Genomic DNA, 23,561 nt, shown 5'->3' with positions numbered 1-23,561 from the left:
CTAGACCTATCCGCTGCCTTTGATACTGTGAACCATCAGATCCTCCTCTCCACCGTCTCCGAGTTGGGCATCTCCGGCGCTGCTCACTCTTGGATTGCGTCCTACCTGACAGGTCGCTCCTACCAGGTGGCGTGGCGAGAATCTATCTCCGCACCACGTGCTCTCACCACTGGTGTCCCCCAGGGCTCAGTTCTAGGCCCTCTCCTATTCTCTCTATACACCAAGTCACTTGGCTCTGTCATATCCTCACATGGTCTCTCCTATCATTGCTACGCAGATGACACACAATTAATTTTCTACTTTCCCCCTTCTGATAACCAGGTGGTGACTCGCATCTCTGCATGTCTGGCAGACATATCAGTGTGGATGTCGGATCACCACCTCAAGCTGAACCTCGGCAAGACGGAGCTGCTCTTCCTCCCGGGGAAGGACTGCCCGCTCCATGATCTCGCCATCACGGTTGACAACTCCATTGTGTCCTCCTCCCAGAACCTTGGCGTGACCCTGGACAACACCCTGTCGTTCTCCGCTAACATCAAAGCGGTGACCCGATCCTGCAGGTTCATGCTCTACAACATTCGCAGAGTACGACCCTACCTTACACAGAAAGTGGCACAGGTCCTAATCCAGGCACTTGTCATCTCCCGTCTGGATTACTGCAACTCGCTGTTGGCTGGGCTCCCTGCCTGTGCCATTAAACCCCTATAACTTAACCAGAACGCCGCAGCCCGTCTGGTGTTCAACCTTCCCAAGTTCTCTCATGTCACCCAGCTCCTCCGCACACTCCACTGGCTTCCAGTTGAGGCTCGCATCTACTACAAGACCATGCTTGCCTACAGAGCTGTGAGGGGAACGGCACCTCCTTACCTTCAGGCTCTGATCAGACCCTACACCCAAACGAGGGCACTACGTTCATCCACCTCTGGCCTGCTAGCTCCCCTACCTCTACGGAAGCACAGTTCCCGCTCAGCCCAGTGAAAGCTATTCGCTGCTCTGGCACCCCAATGGTGGAATAAGCTCCCCCACGACGCCAGGACAGCGGAGTCACTGACCACCTTCCGGAGACACTTGAAACCCTACCTCTTTAAGGAATACCTGGAATAGTATAAAGTAATCCTTCAGTTGAGATCTCCCCATACCCACCAACAGCTGTGTTCTGACCTTGTCAACAGCAGTGTTCTGACCTTGTCAACAGCTGTGTTCTGGCCTTGTCAACAGCTACATCTTTTGGACTGAGTGGATGGCAGAGAGCCAGGGGAGAGGCTAAGAAGACTTGAGGGGGAATCTCTCTGATGTGGTTAAGGTCTATGGTTTGGTTTGTTCACACTAGGAATGAGAGCGCACCTGACAGAGCCCAGGTGACTGGACCCACATCTGCCTTTGTCTTGTACTGTACAGTCAGTGGGTGGTGGTGGTGGGCTATTCAGACCAGGAATGGACTGTGCTGGTACCAGACAAGTGTTTATTTAATACACACCCAAGGTTGGGTAGCACAGCCAACAGAGGCAGATATATCAATACACTACTGTAGCTCAATGCATGACATCTATAATGTCAAGACTTGGTTGTTTAGATTTATGCCAGCATTGACTTGCTATGTGTTTCTGTTCATCATAAAAAATGTGTTACCACATCGTTTGACAGAGGGTTGAGAGGTTTTCTATGATAACAGGAAGAGGGGTCAAACGATATAGAGCATAGTGTTAAATGCATAATGTACAGTAGGTGAAAGCCCTGTCTTTCTTCAGGAGACATTACCTTCGTCCCAAATCACACCCTGTTTCCTATATAGTACACTTATTTTAACCATAGCCCTATGTGCTCTGGTCAAAAGTAGTGCACTACATAGGAAATATGGTGCCATTTGGGACAGAGACGTTATCGTTCATTATTAGAAAGGAGAAGGTCACAAAGGTCATTCATCGTATGATTATAATTTTTGCTCCAAAAATACATGTTTAATTGGACAAAGTGCCTTACAGAGGAAATGCAATTCTGGAGAAATAGGATTTGCTATTTATTTTTTGTATAATTTCCTTATCATACATATTCCACATAGTAGCAGTACAGATGAAGCATAATTTGAGCCAGTTTTCTACAGCAGGAAAATAATCCTGCAGCAATTATTATGTGGATTATAATGAATTAACATTTTTGTAGGGGTTAATACATTTTTCGTAAGGGAAAATCAAGTCTGAAATTTCAAAGTGGAAATTACAAACTTAAGAAGCATTTTTAAACCTCAACGTTTAACATTTCCTGGAAAGTTCTCCTGCAACGGGGTGATCAAATTAAGAGCCTACATCTGTACGTCATAGAGTCTGAGTAATATTGTAATTGGCTTATATGATTATTATGTGGGCACTTACGAAGTGATTCATAACAGATCTAAAGATATTTGTTTAAAATCAATTGACGAATCCCACCGTACCTTCTCTATTCTCAATCTGGTTTCTGAGCTGGTCATGGGGTGCACCTCAGCCACGCTCAAGGTCCTAAATGATATTATAACCGCAATCGATAAAAGACAGCACTGTGCAGCCGTCTTCATCGACCTGGCTAAGGCTTTCGACTCTGTCAATCACCGCATTCTTATTGGCAGACTAAATAGCCTTGGTTTCTCTAATGTCTGCCTCGCCTGGTTCACCAACTACTTCTCAGATAGAGTTCAATGTGTCAAATCGGAGGGCCTGTTGTCTGGACCTCTGGAAGTCTCTATGGGGGTGCCACAGAGTTCAATTCTCGGGCCAACTCTATTCTCTGTGTATATCAATGATGTCGCTCTTGCTGCTGGTGACTCTCAGATCCACCTCTACGCAGACAACACCATTTTGTATACATCTGGCCCTTCATTGGACACTGTGTTAACAAACCTCCAAACGAGCTTCAATGCCATACAACACTCATTCTGTAGCCTCCAACTGCTCTTAAACGCTAGTAAAACTAAATGCATACTCTTCAAATGAACGCTGCTTGCACCCGCCCGCCCGACTAGAATCACTACTCTCGGCAGGTCTGACTTAGAATATGTGGACAACTACAAATACCTAGGTGTCTGGTTAGAACGTAAACTTTCCTTCCAGACTCACATTAAGCATCTCCAATCCAACATTAAATCTAGAATTGGCTTCCTATTTCGCAACAAAGCCTCCTTTGCTCATGCTGCCAAACATGCCCTCGTAAAACTGACTATCCTACCGATCCTTGACTTCGGCGATGTCATTTACAAAATAGCCTCCAACACTCTACTCTATCACAGTGCCATCCATTTTGTCACCAAAGCCCCATATACTACCCACCATTGTGACCTGTACGCTCTCGTTGGCTGGCCCTCACTACATATTCGTCGCCAAACCCACTGGCTCCAGGTAATCTATAAATCACTGTTAGGTAAATCCCTGCCTTATCTTAGCTCATTGGTCACCATAGCAACACCCACCCGTAGTCTGCGCTCCAGCAGGTATATCTCACTGGTCATCCCCAAAGCCAACACCTCCTTTGGCCGCCATTCCTTCCAGTTCTCTGCTGCCAATGACTGGAACGAACTGCAAAAATCTCTGAAGCTGGAGACTCTTATCTCCCTCACTAACTTTAAGCATCAGTTGTCAGAGCAGCTTACCAATCACTGCAATCATCGGTAATTAGCCCACTCAACTACCTCATCCTCATATTGTTATTTATTTTGCTCATTTGCACCCCAGTATCTCTATTTGCACACCATCTTCTGCACATCTATCACTCCAGTGTTAATACTAAATTGTAATTATTTTGCACTATGGCCTATTTATTGCCTTACCTCCATAACTTACTACATTTGCACACACTGTATATAGATTTTCTATTGTGTTTTTGACTGAACGTTTTGTTTATTCCATATGTAACTCTGTGTTGTTGTTGTTTTTACATCACTGCTTTGCTTTATCTTGGCCAGGTCGCAGTTGTAAATGAGAACTTGTTCTCAACTGGCTTACCTGGTTAAATAAAGGTTAAAAAAAAAGCCATCGTCATGTGCATCCTGTTGGGGTTCTGTAGGAGCTAGGGTGTGTAAAGGACGTTCAATGTCACTCAACCCCAACTCTTCAGTCTGGCCCACCTACTCAATAACAGGAAGTACAGAACGGAGCAAGAAGAGGACGACCACCCTGTGACAGCAGCACTGAGTATTCTTCTGGAAAGCGCTAACAACTAAAAGATCTGGTTGTGGCAGTCATTGCTGGAAAGTGATATCACCTTTTATTTTTTGGAAGAAACTAGATTCATCCACTGTATTCACCTCTGTGTGTGTTCTCTCAGGGGGTTCCCAGACCCCACTTCCTGGCCCACCTCAGCCAGCCTGGACAGGCTCTGTCCCGTTTAGAGGAGATTGTGAAACTTCCTCTGCAGGGGCTGGTCTGGAACGCTTTACCAGATGTTTCCTGATCCCCTCTCTCGCCCCTCTCTTTCTCTCCCACCCTCCCTCTCTCCCCCCTCCCCCCTCTCTCTCCCTCCCTCTCCCCCCTCCCTCTCTCTCTCCCTCCCTCTCTCCCCCTCTCCCCCTCTCTCTCTCCCTCCCTCTCTCTCCCCTCTCTCTCTCTCCCTCCCTCCCCCCTCTCCTCCCTCTCTCTATCTCCCTCCCTCCCTCCCCCTCTCCCCCTCCCTCTCTCCCCCCCTCTCTCCCTCCCTCCCTCTCTCCCCCTCTCCCCCTCCCTCTCTCCCCCCTCTCCCCCTCCCTCTCTCTCCTCTCCCTCCCTCTCTCCCTCTCCTCCCTCCCTCCCTCTGTCCCTCCCTCCCTCCAGCAGTGAAAGGGAAGGGAAGGAGGGAGTAGCAGTCAGTCTCTTTCTCTCTCTGGATCTAAGCATATAGAACAGAGGCACCTGGAGTCCTTGCTGCTTCACAGCCATCTCTATCTCTCTATCTCTGCATCTGCAGCCCAACTAGAGAGCCAGCCGGAGGTGTTGTTGGTGCTTCTACGGGGATCTGCTTTGGCTCAGTGAGAGGAGGCTGTGACCCACCTGCGCTCACACACACACATACACACACATACACACACAGACAGACACACACATTCAAGGTTGCCCGGCCCATCCCCCTCACACACACCTTTGGAGTGCGCTACACCGTGCTGGTTCTACTCTACAGTCATGTCGTGGGACTGTGGCCTGAGGTACATGTTCTCTGTGTCTCCGGTGCTGCAGCCGCGGGGTGTGTGTGACCTGCACGACAAGGAGGACCTGTCCCGTCTGGAGATGGTCCAGAGACTGGCCAAGGACGGATGCCGCTTCCTCCAGAACCACAACAACAGCAGCAGCAAGGCCCTCCCGGAGAGGACAGCAGAGGTGAGAGACTACGTCACACTGCATTCACCCAATAGAAACCCTGTGACAGATCAGGAGAAATCATCGCACGCTCAAACACTATGACAGAGTTAGTCTAGAGAAATCACCACACACTCAAACACTACACTCTTAGAAAAAAAGGGTTCCAAAAGGGTTCTTTGCGAAGGGATAGGGTTCTACCAAGAACTGTTTTGATTAGAAGAACCCTTTTTGGAATACAAGTGTTCTTTGTAAGGTAATGGGTTCCACCTAGAACCATTAACATCCTAAGAACAATTTTTGGAAGAAAGGGTTATTTGGAAAGCAAGAAGGGTTTAACATAGAACCATATATAATATTTCCCAGCATGCTCTATTGCAGGGAGATTTTCAGATGTTTTGATTTACTGTAATATCTGTGTTTTTGCATGTACATTTATTAATTTGGATTAATTTTATGCTACACAAAGATAAATAACATATCCTTTCTGTCGGATTTATAGCACCCTTTACTGAGATGGTTGTTCCAGTTTAGTTGATTGAGGTAGCCTCAGTATTCAATCTTCCCTACCCTGGCAGTCATTTTACATTTACATTTTAGTCATTTAGCAGACGCTCTTATCCAGAGCGACTTACAGGAGCAAGTAGGGTTAAGTGCCTTGCTCAAGGGCACATCGACAGATTTTTCACCTAGTTGGCTCGGGGATTAGAACCAGCGACCTTTCAGTTACTGGCACAACGCTCTTACCACTAAGCTACCTGCCTCCCTCCTTATTTTGAATACAGGTTGCAGGTGATTAACAATGTTGGATGTCCTAACACTGGCTGGATTCCAGTAGGAATTACACAAGCCAGCATAATGTGAATTACAGGTCTGATGTGGCCTGTAAACCAGGAGATTCCTGACATTACATATAACATTGGTTGGTGGAACCATTTATAGAGGGTTTTAGGAAGAACCGTCCAAAGATAAAAGGGTTCTCGGTAGAACCCTTCATAAACTGTGTCAGGGTATAACTAGGCCCTCAAAGAAAGGCCTTATGATATATGTAATGTATTGTCAAAAATAATAACATTGGTTGGTGGAACCATTTATAGAGGGTTTTAGGAAGAACCGTCCAAAGATAAAAGGGTTCTCGGTAGAACCCTTCATAAACGGTTCTAGGCAGAACCCTTCAGAGGATTCTAGGTAGAACCATATACAGGGGGTTCTTTGAAGAACCCTACATAGAGGGTTCTACCCAGCACCAAAAAGGGTTCCCATATATGGACAAACCGAAAAACCCTGTATCGTTCTATTTAGCACCTTTTTTCTAAGAGTGCACTGTATGACCGAATGAGGGGGATTGAAAAGTGATGTGTGTGCTGTACTGTAGCAAAACTAGTTATCAGTTTGAACAATACATAAAATTGTCTGTTTTATGATTGTGAGCCATCTTGAGATGACCAATGTACTTCCTTCAACAAGTAATTCAGTCAGTGCATCTATTTGATATGAATGAAAGTAAAGGTATGTGGAGACAATATGTTTTGGAGAGTGTGTATTCCTCATACAGAAGTCGTGACTATTGGCTTTGTTACTAATGTCATTCAATAGTGTAGGAGATGAAGGCACAATCTTAATGAAGAAACATGCTCCCATTTGATCTCACACTAAATTGCACAAAGCATAATTTTAACAGTACAGTACCAGCTGCCTTATCAGAGTGGGTGGATCAATAAGTCTCTAATTCAAATGATACTCTTATCGTGTATTCCTTCTGTATCTATCCCAATTAGCATACTATTCCCTTACACACACAGTCCCACTACATTAGACACATTAGGTGTCTGACTCTGGGGCATACAATACCAGTACATTGCTGTCTGGTTGTGTGTGTGTGTGTGTGTGTGTGTGTGTGTGTGTGTGTGTGTGTGTGTGTGTGTGTGTGTGTGTGTGTGTGTGTGTGCATGCGTGTGTTCTTGCATATGCATGTGTGTTGCATGGTTTTTATTTTTTTTATTTTTTTATTTCACCTTTATTTAACCAGGTAAGCCAGTTGAGAACAAGTTCTCATTTACAACTGCGACCTGGCCAAGATAAAGCAAAGCAGTGCGATAAAAACAACAACACAGAGTTACATATGGGGTAAAACAAAACATAAAGTCAAAAATACCACAGAAAATATATACAGTGGGGAAAAAAAGTATTTAGTCAGCCACCAATTGTGCAAGTTCTCCCACTTAAAAAGATGAGAGAGGCCTGTAATTTTCATCATAGGTACACGTCAACTATGACAGACAAAATGAGGAAAAAAAATCCAGAAAATCACATTGTAGGATTTTTTATGAATTTATTTGCAAATTATGGTGGAAAATAAGTATTTGGTCAATAACAAAAGTTTCTCAATACTTTGTTATATATCCCTTTGTTGGCAATGAAACAGGTCAAACGTTTTCTGTAAGTCTTCACAAGGTTTTCACACACTGTTGCTGGTATTTTGGCCCATTCCTCCATGCAGATCTCCTCTAGAGCAGTGATGTTTTGGGGCTGTCGCTGGGCAACACGGACTTTCAACTCCCTCCAAAGATTTTCTATGGGGTTGAGATCTGGAGACTGGCTAGGCCATTCCAGGACCTTGAAATGCTTCTTACGAAGCCACTCCTTCGTTGCCCGGGCGGTGTGTTTGGGATCATTGTCATGCTGAAAGACCCAGCCACGTTTCATCTTCAATGCCCTTGCTGATGGAAGGAGGTTTTCACTCAAAATCACATGATACATGGCCCCATTCATTCTTTCCTTTACACGGATCAGTCGTCCTGGTCCCTTTGCAGAAAAACAGCCCCAAAGCATGATGTTTCCACCCCCATGCTTCACAGTAGGTATGGTGTTCTTTGGATGCAACTCAGCATTCTTTGTCCTCCAAACACGACAAGTTCTATTTTGGTTTCATCTGACCATATGACATATGACATTCTCCCAATCCTCTTCTGGATCATCCAAATGCACTCTAGCAAACTTCAGACGGGCCTGGACATGTACTGGCTTAAGCAGGGGGACACGTCTGCACTGCAGGATTTGAGTCCCTGGCGGCGTAGTGTGTTACTGATGGTAGGCTTTGTTACTTTGGTCCCAGCTCTCTGCAGGTCATTCACTAGGTCCCCCCGTGTGGTTCTGGGATTTTTGCTCACCGTTCTTGGGATCATTTTGACCCCACGGGTGAGATCTTGCGTGGAGCCCCAGATCGAGGGAGATTATAAGTGGTCTTGTATGTCTTCCATTTCCTAATAATTGCTCCCACAGTTGATTTCTTCAAACCAAGCTGCTTACCTATTGCAGATTCAGTCTTCCCCAGCCTGGTGCAGGTCTACAATTTTGTTTCTGGTGTCCTTTGACAGCTCTTTGGTCTTGGCCATAGTGGAGTTTGGAGTGTGACTGTTTGAGGTTGTGGACAGGTGTCTTTTATACTGATAACAAGTTCAAACAGGTGCCATTAATACAGGTAACGAGTGGAGGACAGAGAAAACTCTTAAAGAAGAAGTTACAGGTCTGTGAGAGCCAGAAATCTTGCTTGTTTGTAGGTGACCAAATACTTATTTTCCACCATAATTTGCAAATAAATTCATTAAAAATCCTACAATGTGATTTTCTGGATTTTTTTTCCTCATTTTGTCTGTCATAGTTGACGTGTACCTATGATGAAAATGACAGGCCTCTCTCATCTTTTTAAGTGGGAGAACTTGCACAATTGGTGGCTGACTAAATAAAATTTTTCCCCACTGTATACAGTGTGTGCAAATGTAGTAAGTTATGGAGGTAAGGCAATGAATTGGCCATAGTGCAAAATAATTACAATTAATATTAACACTGGAATGACAGATGTGCAAGAGATGATGTGCAAATAGAGATACTGGGGTGCAAATGAGCAAAATAAATAACAATATGGGGATGAGGTAGTTTCAGAAGGGCTGTGTACAGGTGCAGTGATCGGTAAGGTGCTCTGACAACTGATGCTTAAAGTTAGTGAGGAGATAAGAGTCTCCAGCTTCAGAGATTTTTGCAGTTCGTTCCAGTCATTGGCAGCAGAGAACTGGAAGGAATGGCGGCCAAAGAGGTGTTGGCTTTGGGGATGACCAGTGAGATATACCTGCTGGAGTGCATACTACGGGTGGGTGTTGCTATGGTGACCAATGAGCTAAGATAAGGCGGAGATTTGCCTAGCAGTGATTTATAGAAATCACTCCCTCTATAAGCCCCACTCCCTCTATAAGCCCCACTCCCTCTATAAGCACCACTCCCTCTAGAGCACCACTCCCTCTAGAGCACCACTCCCTCTATAAACACCACTCCCTCCATAAGCACCCCTCCCTCTATAAGCACCAATCTCTCTAGCGCACCACTCCCTCTTGAGCACCACTCCCTCTAGAGCGCCACTCCCTCTATAAGCACCACTCCCTCTATAAGCACCAATCCCTCTAGCGCACCACTCCCTCTTGAGCACCACTCCCTCTAGAGCGCCACTCCCTCTATAAGCACCACTCCCTCTATAAGCACCACTCCATCTAGAGCACTACTCCCTCTATAAGCACCACACCCTCTAGAGCACCACTCTCTCTATAAGCACCACTCCCTCTACAAGCACTACTCCCTCTATAAGCACCACATCCTCTAGAGCACCACTCTCTCTATAAGCACCACTCCCTCTACAAGCACCACTCCTTCTATAAGCACCACTCCCTCTAGAGCACCACTCCCTCTATAAGCACCACTCCCTCTAGAGCACCACTCCCTCTATAAGCACCACTCCCTCTATAAGCACCACTCCCTCTAGAGCACCACTCCCTTTATAAGCACCACTCCCTCAAGAGCACCATTCCCTTTATAAGCACCACTCCTTCAAGAGCACCACTCCTTCTATAAGAACCACTCCCTCTATAAACACCACTCCCTCCATAAGCACCCCTCCCTCTATAAGCACCAATCCCTCTAGAGCACCACTCCCTCTTGAGCACCACTCCCTCTAGAGCGCCACTCCCTCTATAAGCACCACTCCCTCTATAAGCACCACTCCATCTAGAGCACTACTCCCTCTATAAGCACCACACCCTCTAGAGCACCACTCTCTCTATAAGCACCACTCACTCTATAAGCACCACTCCCTCTATAAGCACCACTCCCTCTATAAGCACCACTCCCTCTAGAGCACCACTCCCTCTATAAGCACCACTCCCTCTAGAGCACCACTCCCTCTATAAGCACCACTCCCTCTATAAGCACCACTCCCTCTAGAGCACCACTCCCTTTACAAGCACCACTCCCTCTTGAGCACCATTCCCTTTATAAGCACCACTCCTTCAAGAGCACCACTCCTTCTATAAGCACCACTCCCTCTATAAGCACCACTCCCTCTATAAGCACCACTCCCTCTAGAGCACCACTCTCTCTATAAGCACCACTCCCTCTATAAGCACCACTCCCTCTAGAGCACCACTCCCTCTTGAGCACCACTCCCTCTAGAGCGCCACTCCCTCTATAAGCACCACTCCCTCTATAAGCACCACTCCATCTAGAGCACTACTCCCTCTATAAGCACCACACCCTCTAGAGCACCACTCTCTCTATAAGCACCACTCACTCTATAAGCACCACTCCCTCTATAAGCACCACTCCCTCTATAAGCACCACTCCCTCTAGAGCACCACTCCCTCTATAAGCACCACTCCCTCTAGAGCACCACTCCCTCTATAAGCACCACTCCCTCTATAAGCACCACTCCCTCTAGAGCACCACTCCCTTTATAAGCACCACTCCCTCTTGAGCACCATTCCCTTTATAAGCACCACTCCTTCAAGAGCACCACTCCTTCTATAAGCACCACTCCCTCTATAAGCACCACTCCCTCTATAAGCACCACTCCCTCTAGAGCACCACTCTCTCTATAAGCACCACTCCCTCTATAAGCACCACTCACTCTAGAGCACCACTCTCTCTAGAGCACCACTCCCTCTAGAGCACCACTCCCACTATAAGCACCACTCCCTCTATAAGCACCACTCCCTCTAGAGCACCGCTCCCTCTATAAGCACCACTCCCTCAAGAGCACCATTCCCTCTATAAGCACCACTCCCTCTATAAGCACCACTCCCTCTATAAGCACCACTCCCTCTAGAGCACCACTCCCTCTATAAGCCCCACTCCCTCCAGAGCACCACTCCCTCTATAAGCACCACTCCCTCTATAAGCACCACTCCCTATAGAGCATCACTCCCTCTATAAGCACCACTCCCTCTATAAGCACCACTCCCTCTATAAGCACCACTCCCTCTAGAGCACCACTTTCTCTATAAGCACCACTCCCCTATAAGCCCCACTCCCTCTATAAGCACCACTCCCTCTAGAGCACCACTCCCTCTAGAGCACCACTCCCTCTATAAACACCACTCCCTCCATAAGCACCACTCCCTCTAGAGCACCACTAGTTACAAATGGGGTTGGAGTGAAAACCTCCAGGAGAGTATCTCTCCAGGAACAGGGTTGGAGTGAAAACTTGCAGGAGGGTATCTCCAGGAACAGGGTTGGAGAGCCCTGCCCTAGTGATCCAGGCCTACTGCCTGCACGTTCACTTGTTATTCTGAGAACTAGAAGCATCTGTGAGGGGAGTGGTATTAAGCCCTACGTATCAGTCCATTCAGTAGACTTGGAGTACACCTAAGAGCTATGGCAAATTAATGACAATCCTCTAGCTAGCTACTGTGACTGCCTTATTAACCTGTTAAAAACAAATTAGATTCATTTCGCTCCTAATTATGATATACTTAGAACCATCATAACGTCAATACCCTTAACTGAATCCAATCTGTTCTTTATCAGTGTTATTGGGTGGTTAAGAGCGCTCACTCAATTTTGTGTCAAAATCCAACAGCCTATTAGAACGCTTGAGAGAAGGTGGTGTGCTGATTGGCTAGCTCGGTGTCGGGTGCAGTTGCCCCCAGATGCTGATCTCAGGTCAATTTAGCATTTTGGGAAGCTGATCCTAGGTCTGTACCTAGAAACACCCTGGAGTGCTGAGCCCATGGTGGCCTCAGTTCTTCCATTCCTGACTGGCCAGCTTTGTCTCTATCTGTGCAGCAGAACGGCACAGCAACAATGTCAGGAAGCTGACGCAAGTTCCACAGGCCCCTGGCTGGCCCCACCGCGGGCTGTCCCCTCAGTCTCCCCACCATCCCAAGACATTGTGTTGGTTTCAGGGTGGATTTCAATGCTGCAGGTCCCTGACCTTTTCTCCAAAACACTGGGGATAGGTCCCAAACTGCACTTTTTCGCTATATAGTGCACTACTTTTGACCAGAGCCCTATGGACCCTGGTCAAAAGTACTATATAGGGAATAGGGTGCCATTTGGAACGCACCCTGGAGCAGGGTTGGTTACTGTAGCCCTGCCTGTCATAATTCACCACAATGAACGTGACTGTACTGTACACTGTAGCATGGCCTTAAACGCCATCTTAGATGTGATGATAGCATCTCCTTGTCGTTGTTCTTTCAGTAAATGTCACCTTCTTCGTCAATAGGACTAGCCTACTACATCAAGCTGGGTGTCTCAACTAGGGTTGTGCCTCAAACCTATTTTTATTCTCAACCTTTTTAATAGTTAATAATAATTAATAATTTTCCCACAGAAAAAGAAAGGAGAACTTGTTTTGTTTTGTTGGTGTGATCTGAGTACAACCAAGAGGCAAAGATCTGAGTTGGTTTATAATAGAGAACATTCCAGGCATGGCATGGCTCTGAAATATGAAGAGCTCCAGTTTAAAGGAAAGGAATTATGAAAGACACTCCAACACATCCAGTATACTCCCTGTAACATAGACTGACCTCTACCCTCATGAAAACATCCAAGCAGTATCCTACAAAACCTGGTACAGTGGTGCAGTTCTTGACCTGACAGATGCTCTGTTTTCATCGACCTGTTGGGGAGTTGAATTACTGTATATAGGAAGGAAGTCAGCTGGGCTCTCAATTACTGTATATAGGAAGGAAGTCAGCTGGGCTCTCAAGAAGCAGTGGCACTTGCCACTTCGTCATAGTAGTGCAAAACGCATCATCATGATGATGTAGCATGTGACACTTTGCTCCTTGAAAATCCTACATCTTGAAAACTTGACTGCTTGACTAGTTCTGAAAGGAAAATACCACTCAAAAACTATGTTTTTATTAGAAGATCTGGCTTGAAAGTATTCTGAATTTTAACGCAGTATGTTCTGCAATGCAGTTGTAAAAATATTTCCTTCATGAAGCATAATAATGCATTCCATGTATTCTACACCTATTCTAGTCTGTTATCGTTGCAGTTGTATTTTCAGGGGCAGCTGTGTACTTATATCTGTGTATACTCGTATTGCTACCTGTAACGTCGTTGTAATCTATAGCACCTCCATAGAAAATGCACTTTTTGAGCATTTTTCATTCCTAGCCTACCAGGACAAATCAATTTTTTACACAGAGATAACTCTCCACAGTACAGTACATACAGTCTCTTACCACAAAAGGCAGTGTCCTACATGTTGTTGTGAATTGGTGATTTTTCAAGTCTGCCAGCACAGCATGATGTATGGCACTGATTATGAGACTTGTCTTCTTTACTAGGAAGCGTGTGTTGATATGGAAGGTTATTGCTGTCAGGGCATAAATATTCCACAAGCTTCTGTTTCCCTATGTTAGAGAGCTTCTATGTTTTCCTAAAGGATTCTGTAACAGTGGATCGATGTTCTGATCATCTGACACAGTCTTCTTTGTTTTCTTGTTCCTTTTTTGTCCACTTGCAGAACAGAACAGTTTGAGATAATGTGCAGATGTCTATGTTTATCTATTTTCATCACAGAGCCAATTCCTAGAGACGGACTGGAGCTTAACGGCCTAAGCAGGAATTTGAGTAACTCACTTTTGGATAGTAACCAAGCAGACTTGCGTCACATTACTTATTTCCAAAACCACATACTCTAATGATGTGCACCTTTATTTAGTAAATATTTTCTCAACTCTATTTCTTGAACTGCATTGTTGGTTAAGGGCTTGTAAGTAAGCATTTCACAGTAAGGTCTACACCTGTTGTATTTGGCGCATGTGACAAATAAAATTTGATTTGTTTTGATTTAAGGTCTTCTTCTAAACTCCTCTGACGCAAACTATTCTCAGAGAGAGAGAATTTAATGTGTATCTGTGTTCTATCAAGACCCTCCAGGTCCTGCTAAGTACTCCATACTGAACATGTTTGAGCTACACAGAGAATGCCGACACCCAGCATCCTTTAAGCCTGCACGGTGCCTCTGGACGGGAAAATAACATCTGGAGTGTTTCAATTTAGAACGCTGTTACCACCCTGACTTGAAATGTTAAGTGGTATCAATTTATCAAACGTACGTTTTGTCAGCTCAACTTGATTTCTTGGAATTCACATAACTTAACATTTCTAGGCAGGGATTTTTTTTTTTTTGAAATAACTAAAGCATCTCGCAGAGTGGAAGCCAAGAAGCCAACAGAGGGAGCTTCACTGGCTGGCCACAGTAGCGGGTTAGGAGTTTAGCCCAACTGGACGTGACCTATCAGGGTCTAAGTGATGATTACGTTTATCCTCCACAGTGTTTATGTTAGGAAACATTCCAGTGGTACTGGAGGTCACGTCCACCACTTCTACAGGAACACTGTGTCCCAGAGAGGAGAGAAGAGAGAGAGAGAGAGAGAGAGAGAGAGATGCACTCTGTCTCATTAAAAGCATCCAGTCTGGAGTGGACTGGAGGATCAATAACTCATTGGGGGGAGGAGAGGAGAGGCATGCCTGGCCTGATGCTGGTTGACCGGTCAGAGGCACTCTCAGATTCTACACCTGAGTTTGGTTTACTGTTCAAGAAGCACAACATACAGTATCTGTCTTTAAGGTTGTTGTTTTTTAGAGCAGGGGTTCTCAAACTTTTTTGAGTCCGGGAACCCCTTTTGTGATTGCAAATTCATCAGGGACCCCTCATAATCAGAACACAACTAGAGTGAGATAAAAATACCATATAAGGAGTTTTACTTTGTCTTCGGCAGTGCATGGCCGGACGAATCATTTCTCGGGCCCTGAGAAGGAACATTTTAAAGGCCCGTCTATTAGCGAGAAGAAAATGTTGCTGTTCTCAAGATCATTTCCTTCAATTCTACACATTTTGTCATGGGGCAGAGAGATTTTTAGTTGTTGCAGCTTTAAAGCTAAAATCCTAGAATTCTACACATTTTGTCATGGGGCAGAGAGAAAACGTTGTGCTTTTAAAGCTTCAATTACAGTGCATTTATGTATTAAAAAAATACAAGAAGTATTGAGTTAAAAATGTCACATTGGCGGAGTACTGTGGATAACAATTTCCCTGTGAGCCTCCCAGGCCCATGTTACCCAGGGTTAATAAGAACATACATTGAAGAGTTTCATTCCGAAACGTTATGTATCCATTTACAGAAATGTTGGTAAATTAGCTTTTATTGTTTAAAGAAATTATGAAAGCGATTGGTGTGTTTTTTCACTATCTAATCATGGCATAGGGTTGTTCAATGACAGACAAGTATTTGCTTAAAATCTATCACTTGATGATTTCATTTCAGAGAGACAAACAATCATGTTTTTTTGCAAAATGTTATAAATCCACCTCACTCTCAGAGAAATAAGTAGTACTGCTAAGTTTTACACATTCAAATGTAACAAATAACGGTAACACTTTACTTGACACCCAGTGTAATAACACATTATGACACGGTCATAACCATGTCATAATATGTCATAACACTGTCATGACCCATATATTTACACCTGTTGGGAGATATACCGCGTTATTTTATGGCTGGTTATGACACCGACATGAAAAAACACAAATGTGAAAAAATTGTGGCTATAGCGTTTTGGTAATGAACTCTTCAATTGTAGATTAATAATATTGCATTGCATTGTATTACACCCTGTAAACTTATTCCACAGATCTCTTGGCCAAAATCTGTTTACTCTGTTGTTGTGTAATTGTTTGGAACACTACAGTTAATATACCACCAGGGTTGAGGGTATTGGAATTATCCGACACGGAGCACCCTAGTACACCTTGCTAGAGTACACATCATGCACTGCCAAGCTGTTGATTGCTGTCGATCAGTGGATAATCTGATGATATTAAATACTGTACAACCTAAATAGAGCTATGGTTGGAAATGTACATGAGGTGACATCACCATGTAGGTTTCAGAGTAAGTAAGCCTTGTCTGAGCCAGAATGCCCCACAGGGGCAGCAGCCTGTTTCTCTAGCGTGAGGCACCTTAGTGTACAAGTACACCCCCTGGACAGGACGTTAGTCTGTCACAGTGCCTTTCACAGGTTTCATAGAAAGCTGTGTTGTTAAGCCTTAGTCATGGTGTGAAGCAGGATGCTGAAAAGTACTGCCCTCACATTCTGGGAAACTGTTATGTTCTGCAAATCCCACCTTGACTCACTGCCAAAGTCCCAAATGGCACTCTATTCCCTACATAGTGCACTGCTTGTCCCCAAAGCTCTATGGTCCCTGGTCAAAAGTAGTGCACTATGTAGGGAATAGGGTGCCATTTGGGACACATACACTGTACTGTGTAAGGAACTGCCAATAACATTACCATTAATGGTCTTTTTGATACGCATTTTAAAAATCCCTCCCTGGGATAGGGTGCCATTTGGGATGCGGACCAGATCGGTGATTGTGTGATTTTGTAATGCCTGTGTTAGGGAAAGTGCTCCGCTCAGTAATGGACAGCTTTTCGCTTGTGTGGACGTGCATTAGTTTGTGCGTGTGTGTGTGTGTGTGGCCATGCTTTGGGATCAGTTTAAGTGTGTCAGGAAGTCGTGCTGTGCTGAAGGTCTCTGGATGCCTCAGTGCAGTAGTCAATTAGAGCAGAAAACTGCAGCCACTTCCAGCCTGTCTGCCTGCCTAATTGCATGCAGAGGCTTGTGTTGACTGATGTGTGTGTGTGTGCCCACCCGCTGCAGGACCAGTGTGTGTGTGTGTGTGTGTGTGTGTGTGTGTGTGTGTGTGTGTGTGTGTGTGTGTGTGTGTACTATGCAGTAGACTCCTCATTAAGAAACACTAAGAACTCCAGTCCAGACCCAGCACTGTCAAACATGCAATGGGCACCAATTACACCAGCAACAGACATGACTAGATTCTGCATGGCTACTGTACTCTAAAATCTATTAATCTACTGTACTCTACCATCTATTAATCTACTGTACTCTAAAATCTATTAATCTACTGTACTCTACCATCTATTAATCTACTGTACTCTACCATCTATTAATCTACTGTACTCTACCATCTATTAATCTACTGTACTCTACCACCTATTAATCTACTGTACTCTACCATCTATTAATCTACTGTACTCTACCACCTATTAATCTACTGTACTCTACCATCTATTAATCTACTGTACTCTACCATCTATTAATCTACTGTACTCTACCACCTATTAATCTACTGTACTCTACCATCTATTAATCTACTGTACTCTACCACCTATTAATCTACTGTACTCTACCACCTATTAATCTACTGTACTCTACCATCTATTAATCTACTGTACTCTACCATCTATTAATCTACTGTACTCTACCATCTATTAATCTACTGTACTCTACCATCTATTAATCTACTGTACTCTACCATCTATTAATCTACTGTACTCTACCATCTATTAATCTAGTCTACTCTACCACCTATTAATCTACTGTACTCTACCATCTATTAATCTACTGTACTCTACCATCTATTAATCTACTGTACTCTACCATATATTAATCTACTGTACTCTACCATCTATTAATCTACTGTACTCTACCATCTATTAATCTACTGTACTCTACCATCTATTAATCTACTGTACTCTACCATCTATTAATCTAGTCTACTCTACCATCTATTAATCTACTGTACTCTACCATCTATTAATCTACTGTACTCTACCATCTATTAATCTACTGTACTCTACCACCTATTAATATACTGTACTCTACCATCTATTAATCTACTGTACTCTACCATCTATTAATCTACTGTACTCTACCATCTATTAATCTACTGTACTCTACCATCTATTAATCTACTGTACTCTACCATCTATTAATCTAGTCTACTCTACCACCTATTAATCTACTGTACTCTACCATCTATTAATCTACTGTACTCTACCATCTATTAATCTACTGTACTCTACCATCTATTAATCTAGTCTACTCTACCACCTATTAATCTACTGTACTCTACCACCTATTAATCTACTGTACTCTACCATCTATTAATCTACTGTACTCTACCATCTATTAATCTACTGTACTCTACCATCTATTAATCTAGTCTACTCTACCACCTATTAATCTACTGTACTCTACCACCTATTAATCTACTGTACTCTACCATCTCTTAGTATAGTGTGTCCCAAATGCCACCCTATTCCACACCCCGTACCCATAGGGTTCTGGTCAAAAGTAGTGCACTATATAGGGAATAGGGTACTATTCTGACTCTGTATCTACTGCGTACATATCGATGACTTTACTGAATGTCAAATGCTTCAACCATTAATTTAATTGGTATATTATGCAAACTATATACTCGGCAGAAATGATCATGCATGGCTACTTGCAAAGCTGATATTCAGACATCCGATGAGAGAAATAATTAGATGGAATGGAAGAGATGTAGAATCACTAGTCCTTGCTTCAACCAGTCAATTACAATCACCATTACAATCACCATTAAAGGCTACTTTGTTGAAAAAAAGAATGAATGTTTTCCAGTAGTCATCCACTCCCTCTACTACTCTCTAATGCACTCTGAAGTAACTGAAGAATGATATTCATCTGGTATTTCTGCATCTCTGTGTGTTTCTTTCTCCAGTTAGGACCCACACAGCTACAAATGGTTGAACGTGATTTCCTTTCCCCAGTTCCCACAACCCCCCACTGCACTTCTCTAGCACATCATCCCAACCTCGATTCCTAATGGCCGTTATGTGTCCCTTGGTTTCCATTCCAGCCAATATCCCCCGGCCTAATTGGTTCAATGTGTTACTTCCCCTCTGTCTGCGTTGGTGCCGCTGTAGCCCTCTAAACAGATTATAGTGATGATGTAGCATTCTTTCTCATTTACACACCCTTCAAGACATTATTGTCTTATTGAACCAATGGTATTGATAAAAGCCGTCATTGTAAATAAGAATTTGTTCTTAACTGACTTGCCCAGTTAAATAAAAGTAACAAAAAAATTAAGATAATGAACTCCTGAGCTTGATTAGGACTTGAGGGGGGAAAAAACATGACAGTTCGTCAGAGCATGCACACACGTGCGCGTGCCAACACACACACACACACACTTTCATTACCTCTTTAATCTAGAGTGACACTAGCAATACCCTAGCAATAACATTTAAGACCATTATCGGGGACAGTTCCTACTACAATATCCCAATTCAAGCCCTGGGTATTCCCACAGAGAGTGTGGATTGCATAATGTGACTACTACTGAACATACATGGATATACTGTATAGTAATGGATTCTGCTTCACAGCGTATTCTGCTCTACTGCATGTGAGGAGCAGTCATGTGTTGTTGTTGTAGTTGTTGTTGTGGTAATTGTCTCAGTGGGTTAAACTGCTATCATTGACCCATGACTAGGTAAGACTGGGTGGCCAGAGGACAGGAATACGCAGCAGAGCGCTTTGTTGTTCCTGTGTGAGTGGAAAGAGAGGGGGAGAGAGGGGGAGGGGGGCAGAGGGAAAGAGGGAGGAGGGAGAGAAAGGGGGAGAGAGAGAGGATGGAGAGAGAGTGAGGGAGGGAATGAGGGAGGAGGGAGAGAGGGGGAGGGAGAGAGAGGATGGAGCGAGAGAAAGAGGGAGGGAGGGAGGGAGGGGGAGAGAGAGAGAGAGAGAGAGAGAGAGAGAGAGAGAGAGAGAGAGAGAGAGAGAGAGAGAGAGAGAGAGAGAGAGAGAGAGAGAGAGAGAGAGAGAGAGAGAGAGAGAGAGAGAGAGAGAGAGAGAGAGAGAGAGAGAGAGAGAGAGAGAGAGAGAGAGAGAGAGAGAGAGCGAGAGAGAGAGAGAGAGAGAGAGAGAGAGAGAGAGAGAGAGAGAGAGAGAGAGAGAGAGAGAGAGAGATGACCAGTCTAGTCTTTTCCCCATGTGCCTGAAGGCTGGGAAAGATTGATAACACTCTGGTGATTAAGTGACATTGCCGACGCAGTGTGTGTGTGTTCCTGTGTGTGAACGTGTGTTCTCCACCAGTCCCTATCTCTCTTTCTTATGAAACCCTCACACACAGAGCACACAGGGGTGACATTAGAAAACCCAGAGCTCTCTCATCTAAGCCCAACAGCAAACCATTAAAACCCAGTGTTTTTACTGCACACTAAGACCTGCTCCTCACTAGAAAGCACAGGCACATAAAAACTCATCCAACGTGTTACTGAAGGAAAATAGATAAATCATGGTCTAGACATCATGATCTATTAATTAATATAATTTAAAGAACAATTGTTAATTAAAATATGTATGAGTTTGATTATGTGAATGTAAATTCAATTCCTGACTGGGGTTTACTGATAAGAAATGAATGAATGATTATTGTAATCTATGGAGAGGGTCTTTCATTCAGAGGGCTGGATTTGACAGGGCTATTGTGATGGAAATCAATGGGATGTGGTGAGAGGAGAAAAGACATGGAACCTCCTTAGTGATTATGCACCTCCCTCCTTCCCTCTCTCTTCACTCCATTTCTCTCTTCCTCCCTCCCTCTCACCCCCTCTCCCTCCCTCTCTCTCCCTCCTGCCCTCCCTCCCTCTCTCCCTCCCACCTTCTCTCTCTCCCGCTCTGTCTCTCTCCATCCATCCATCCATCCATCCCTCCCACCTTCTCTCTCTCCCGCCTTCCCTCCCTCCCTCCAGGCCCACAGTGACGAGGCAGTCCGTGTGTGTCTGCGGGAGCGGGGCCAGGAGGTGCTGGTGCTCCAGAGAGTGTCGTCACAGCGGCCAGACCCCTCCGCATCGGCCAGGGGAGGGGGGAGACCGGAGGAGGGGGACAGGAGGTAAGCCTCTCTGTCTCTCCGCTTTCCCCCCCTCCCTCTCACTCGCTCTCTTTCCTCCCTCCCTCTAGTCATTCTTCTCCTCAGTCTCTGGCACACACACACACACACACACACTTCTAAACACAGGCGGCGTGTGCTTGCATTGCAGCTCACAGCACACAGATGGATGGAGCTAGTGTGTGTGTGTGAGAGAGTGAGTAAGCCGGGAGTGAGCCGTAGCTCCACTTACTGGCTTGCTGGCTGACTGGCTGTGTAGACACAGGGGAGAGTGTCACCGTCTCAGGCTGGGTGTGGAGAGCTCTCTCTGGGGTAGGGAGACCACAGGACCAGGGTTCTCCCAGGGCTCTATAGCAACTGCAGCAGGTAGACAGCTAGGCGGATGGGCAAATGGGTGGCTGAGGGAGGGCATGCAGCAGTAACCACGGCAACAGTGGTACCGGCTGTAAGGTGCACAGGGACACGCTGACGATGGGCACTCGGCCGTGGGAGGAGGGCAGGCTGCTGGCATCGGTGGCTCTTGTGGAGCAGGAGGAGGATGAGGATGAGGAGGAAAGTAGCAGTAGCAGCGGGGGCAGTGACAGCGCCAGCCGGGCAGAGGACGGGGCCAAGACCACTAAAGTCCCCACCTTCGATGTCCCCTACTTCCGCTACATAGACGAGGAAGAGACAGAGGGAGAGCGGGATGGAGAGGAGGTGTGGAGCAGCAGTCGTTCTCAGTCCTCCATCGAGGAGGACTTGTCCAGTGACAGTGTTGTCTCTGACAGGTACTTGGTGGTGTCAGGGACCCCAGAGAAGATCTTAGAACACCTGCTGTCTGTCCTGAGGCTGGACCACCACCATGATGACCAGGGGAGCACACAACAGACCAAGGAGTCAGGTCAGTCACTTAACCCCCAAATCAATGTGTTTGGCCTCTGGCTACTACTTTTAATCTATGTTCATCTATGCTATTTTTAAGAGGAGAGAGAGAGAAAGAGAGCGAGAGAGAGAGAGAGAGAACCAGTTTAGAGAGAGGAGAGTGTCTCTTACTGAAGATGGATAGATGACTGTGTATATTGTGATGAGAGGAAATGCCTGAGAGGGAGAGATGAATTGAGTGATAGAGATTGCAAGAGAACGAGAGGGAGGGAGAGAAAGAGAGAGAGAGAGAGAGAGAATGAAATAGGGCGATAAAGAAAGAGAGATAATGAGGGAGAAAAATAGATTGAGAGAGAGAGAGAGAGAGAGAGAGAGAGAGAGAGAGAGAGAGAGATAAAGTGAGAGATGCAGGCTGCTCCTGGGAGGCTGATATATAGAGCGGTGGGAGATGGGAGAAGGGAGATGGGAGGCTGATATATAGAGCGGTGGGAGATGGGAGAAGGGAGATGGATGCAGCCGGTCACAGATGAGTTCCCATCAGGCTGCCTGCTCCATGCCTTGCCCCTGCCAGACCACAGATCATTGCTCATTCTGATGAGTTAGTGTGTGTGTGGAGTCACTGAACTGATCTGAACACCTAGACCTTCTCTAGTGAGGGTTCTATAATCAGGAGCAGATGCAGGAAGCAGTGCAGAGGATGTATGAGGAAATTCTGATTTTCAGGTCAATTTGATGTTCAGATTGGTGTTCTATATGCAGGGGACAGGGACTTAGGGAATCAGCTCTGTACGTCCCAATGAGGCACTGATCGCTGGTCAATGATCCTCCACAAAAATGACCCCAGAGTCCATTCGGTCCTGGCTCCTCTAAACTAGTCATCTCTCTCTCCTCTCCCTCCCTCCTTTCTCTCCCTCTCCCCTCGCTCTCGCTCCCTTAATTCTGCAGCCCTGCTAATGCTGTTGTTGGGGCCCTGGGCGGCTCTCCTCACTGCTCCCTCCAGAATAACAAGGGGGGGTGGGAGATCATATGGGATAATATGGGATCTCAGCTTCACTAAAAACCATACAACTATAAAACATCGTCTCTACTAAACCTATCATGAGGCTCCCTGGGAGGACATGGAGGTGGTGGTGTTCGGATGAGAAGTCAGTAGCTTCACGCAGGCAGCCAGCCATGTGAAGACATATGGTTTTGTTCCAAATGGCACCCTATTCTCTAAGTAGTGCACTACATAGGGAATAGGGTGCCATTTAGGACGTTGTAGTCAATGTGTTGGGGATTGATGAAAAGCATAGCTAATATAAATCTCCTCATAT

General features: G+C 45.3%; 1 protein-coding gene across 1 annotated transcript in view; it reads left to right on the top strand.

Moving 5' to 3' along the window:
- Positions 1-4,844: 4,844 nt before the first annotated feature.
- Positions 4,845-23,561, top strand: part of LOC121586934 (rap guanine nucleotide exchange factor 5) — a 68,139-nt gene continuing 49,422 nt past the window's right edge. The window contains exons 1-3 of the mRNA XM_041903995.1: positions 4,845-5,315; positions 21,248-21,387; positions 22,152-22,264. Of these exons, the coding sequence (XP_041759929.1) occupies positions 5,121-5,315; positions 21,248-21,387; positions 22,152-22,264 (448 nt within the window). The 5' untranslated portion in view covers positions 4,845-5,120. The remainder of the gene's footprint in view (positions 5,316-21,247; positions 21,388-22,151; positions 22,265-23,561) is intronic.

The sequence above is a fragment of the Coregonus clupeaformis genome, chromosome 17, assembly GCF_020615455.1.
Source record: "Coregonus clupeaformis isolate EN_2021a chromosome 17, ASM2061545v1, whole genome shotgun sequence".
Lineage (NCBI taxonomy): Eukaryota > Metazoa > Chordata > Actinopteri > Salmoniformes > Salmonidae > Coregonus > Coregonus clupeaformis.
The sequence above is the reverse complement of the archived record's forward strand: the minus strand, read 5'-3'. Positions and strand labels throughout refer to the sequence as shown.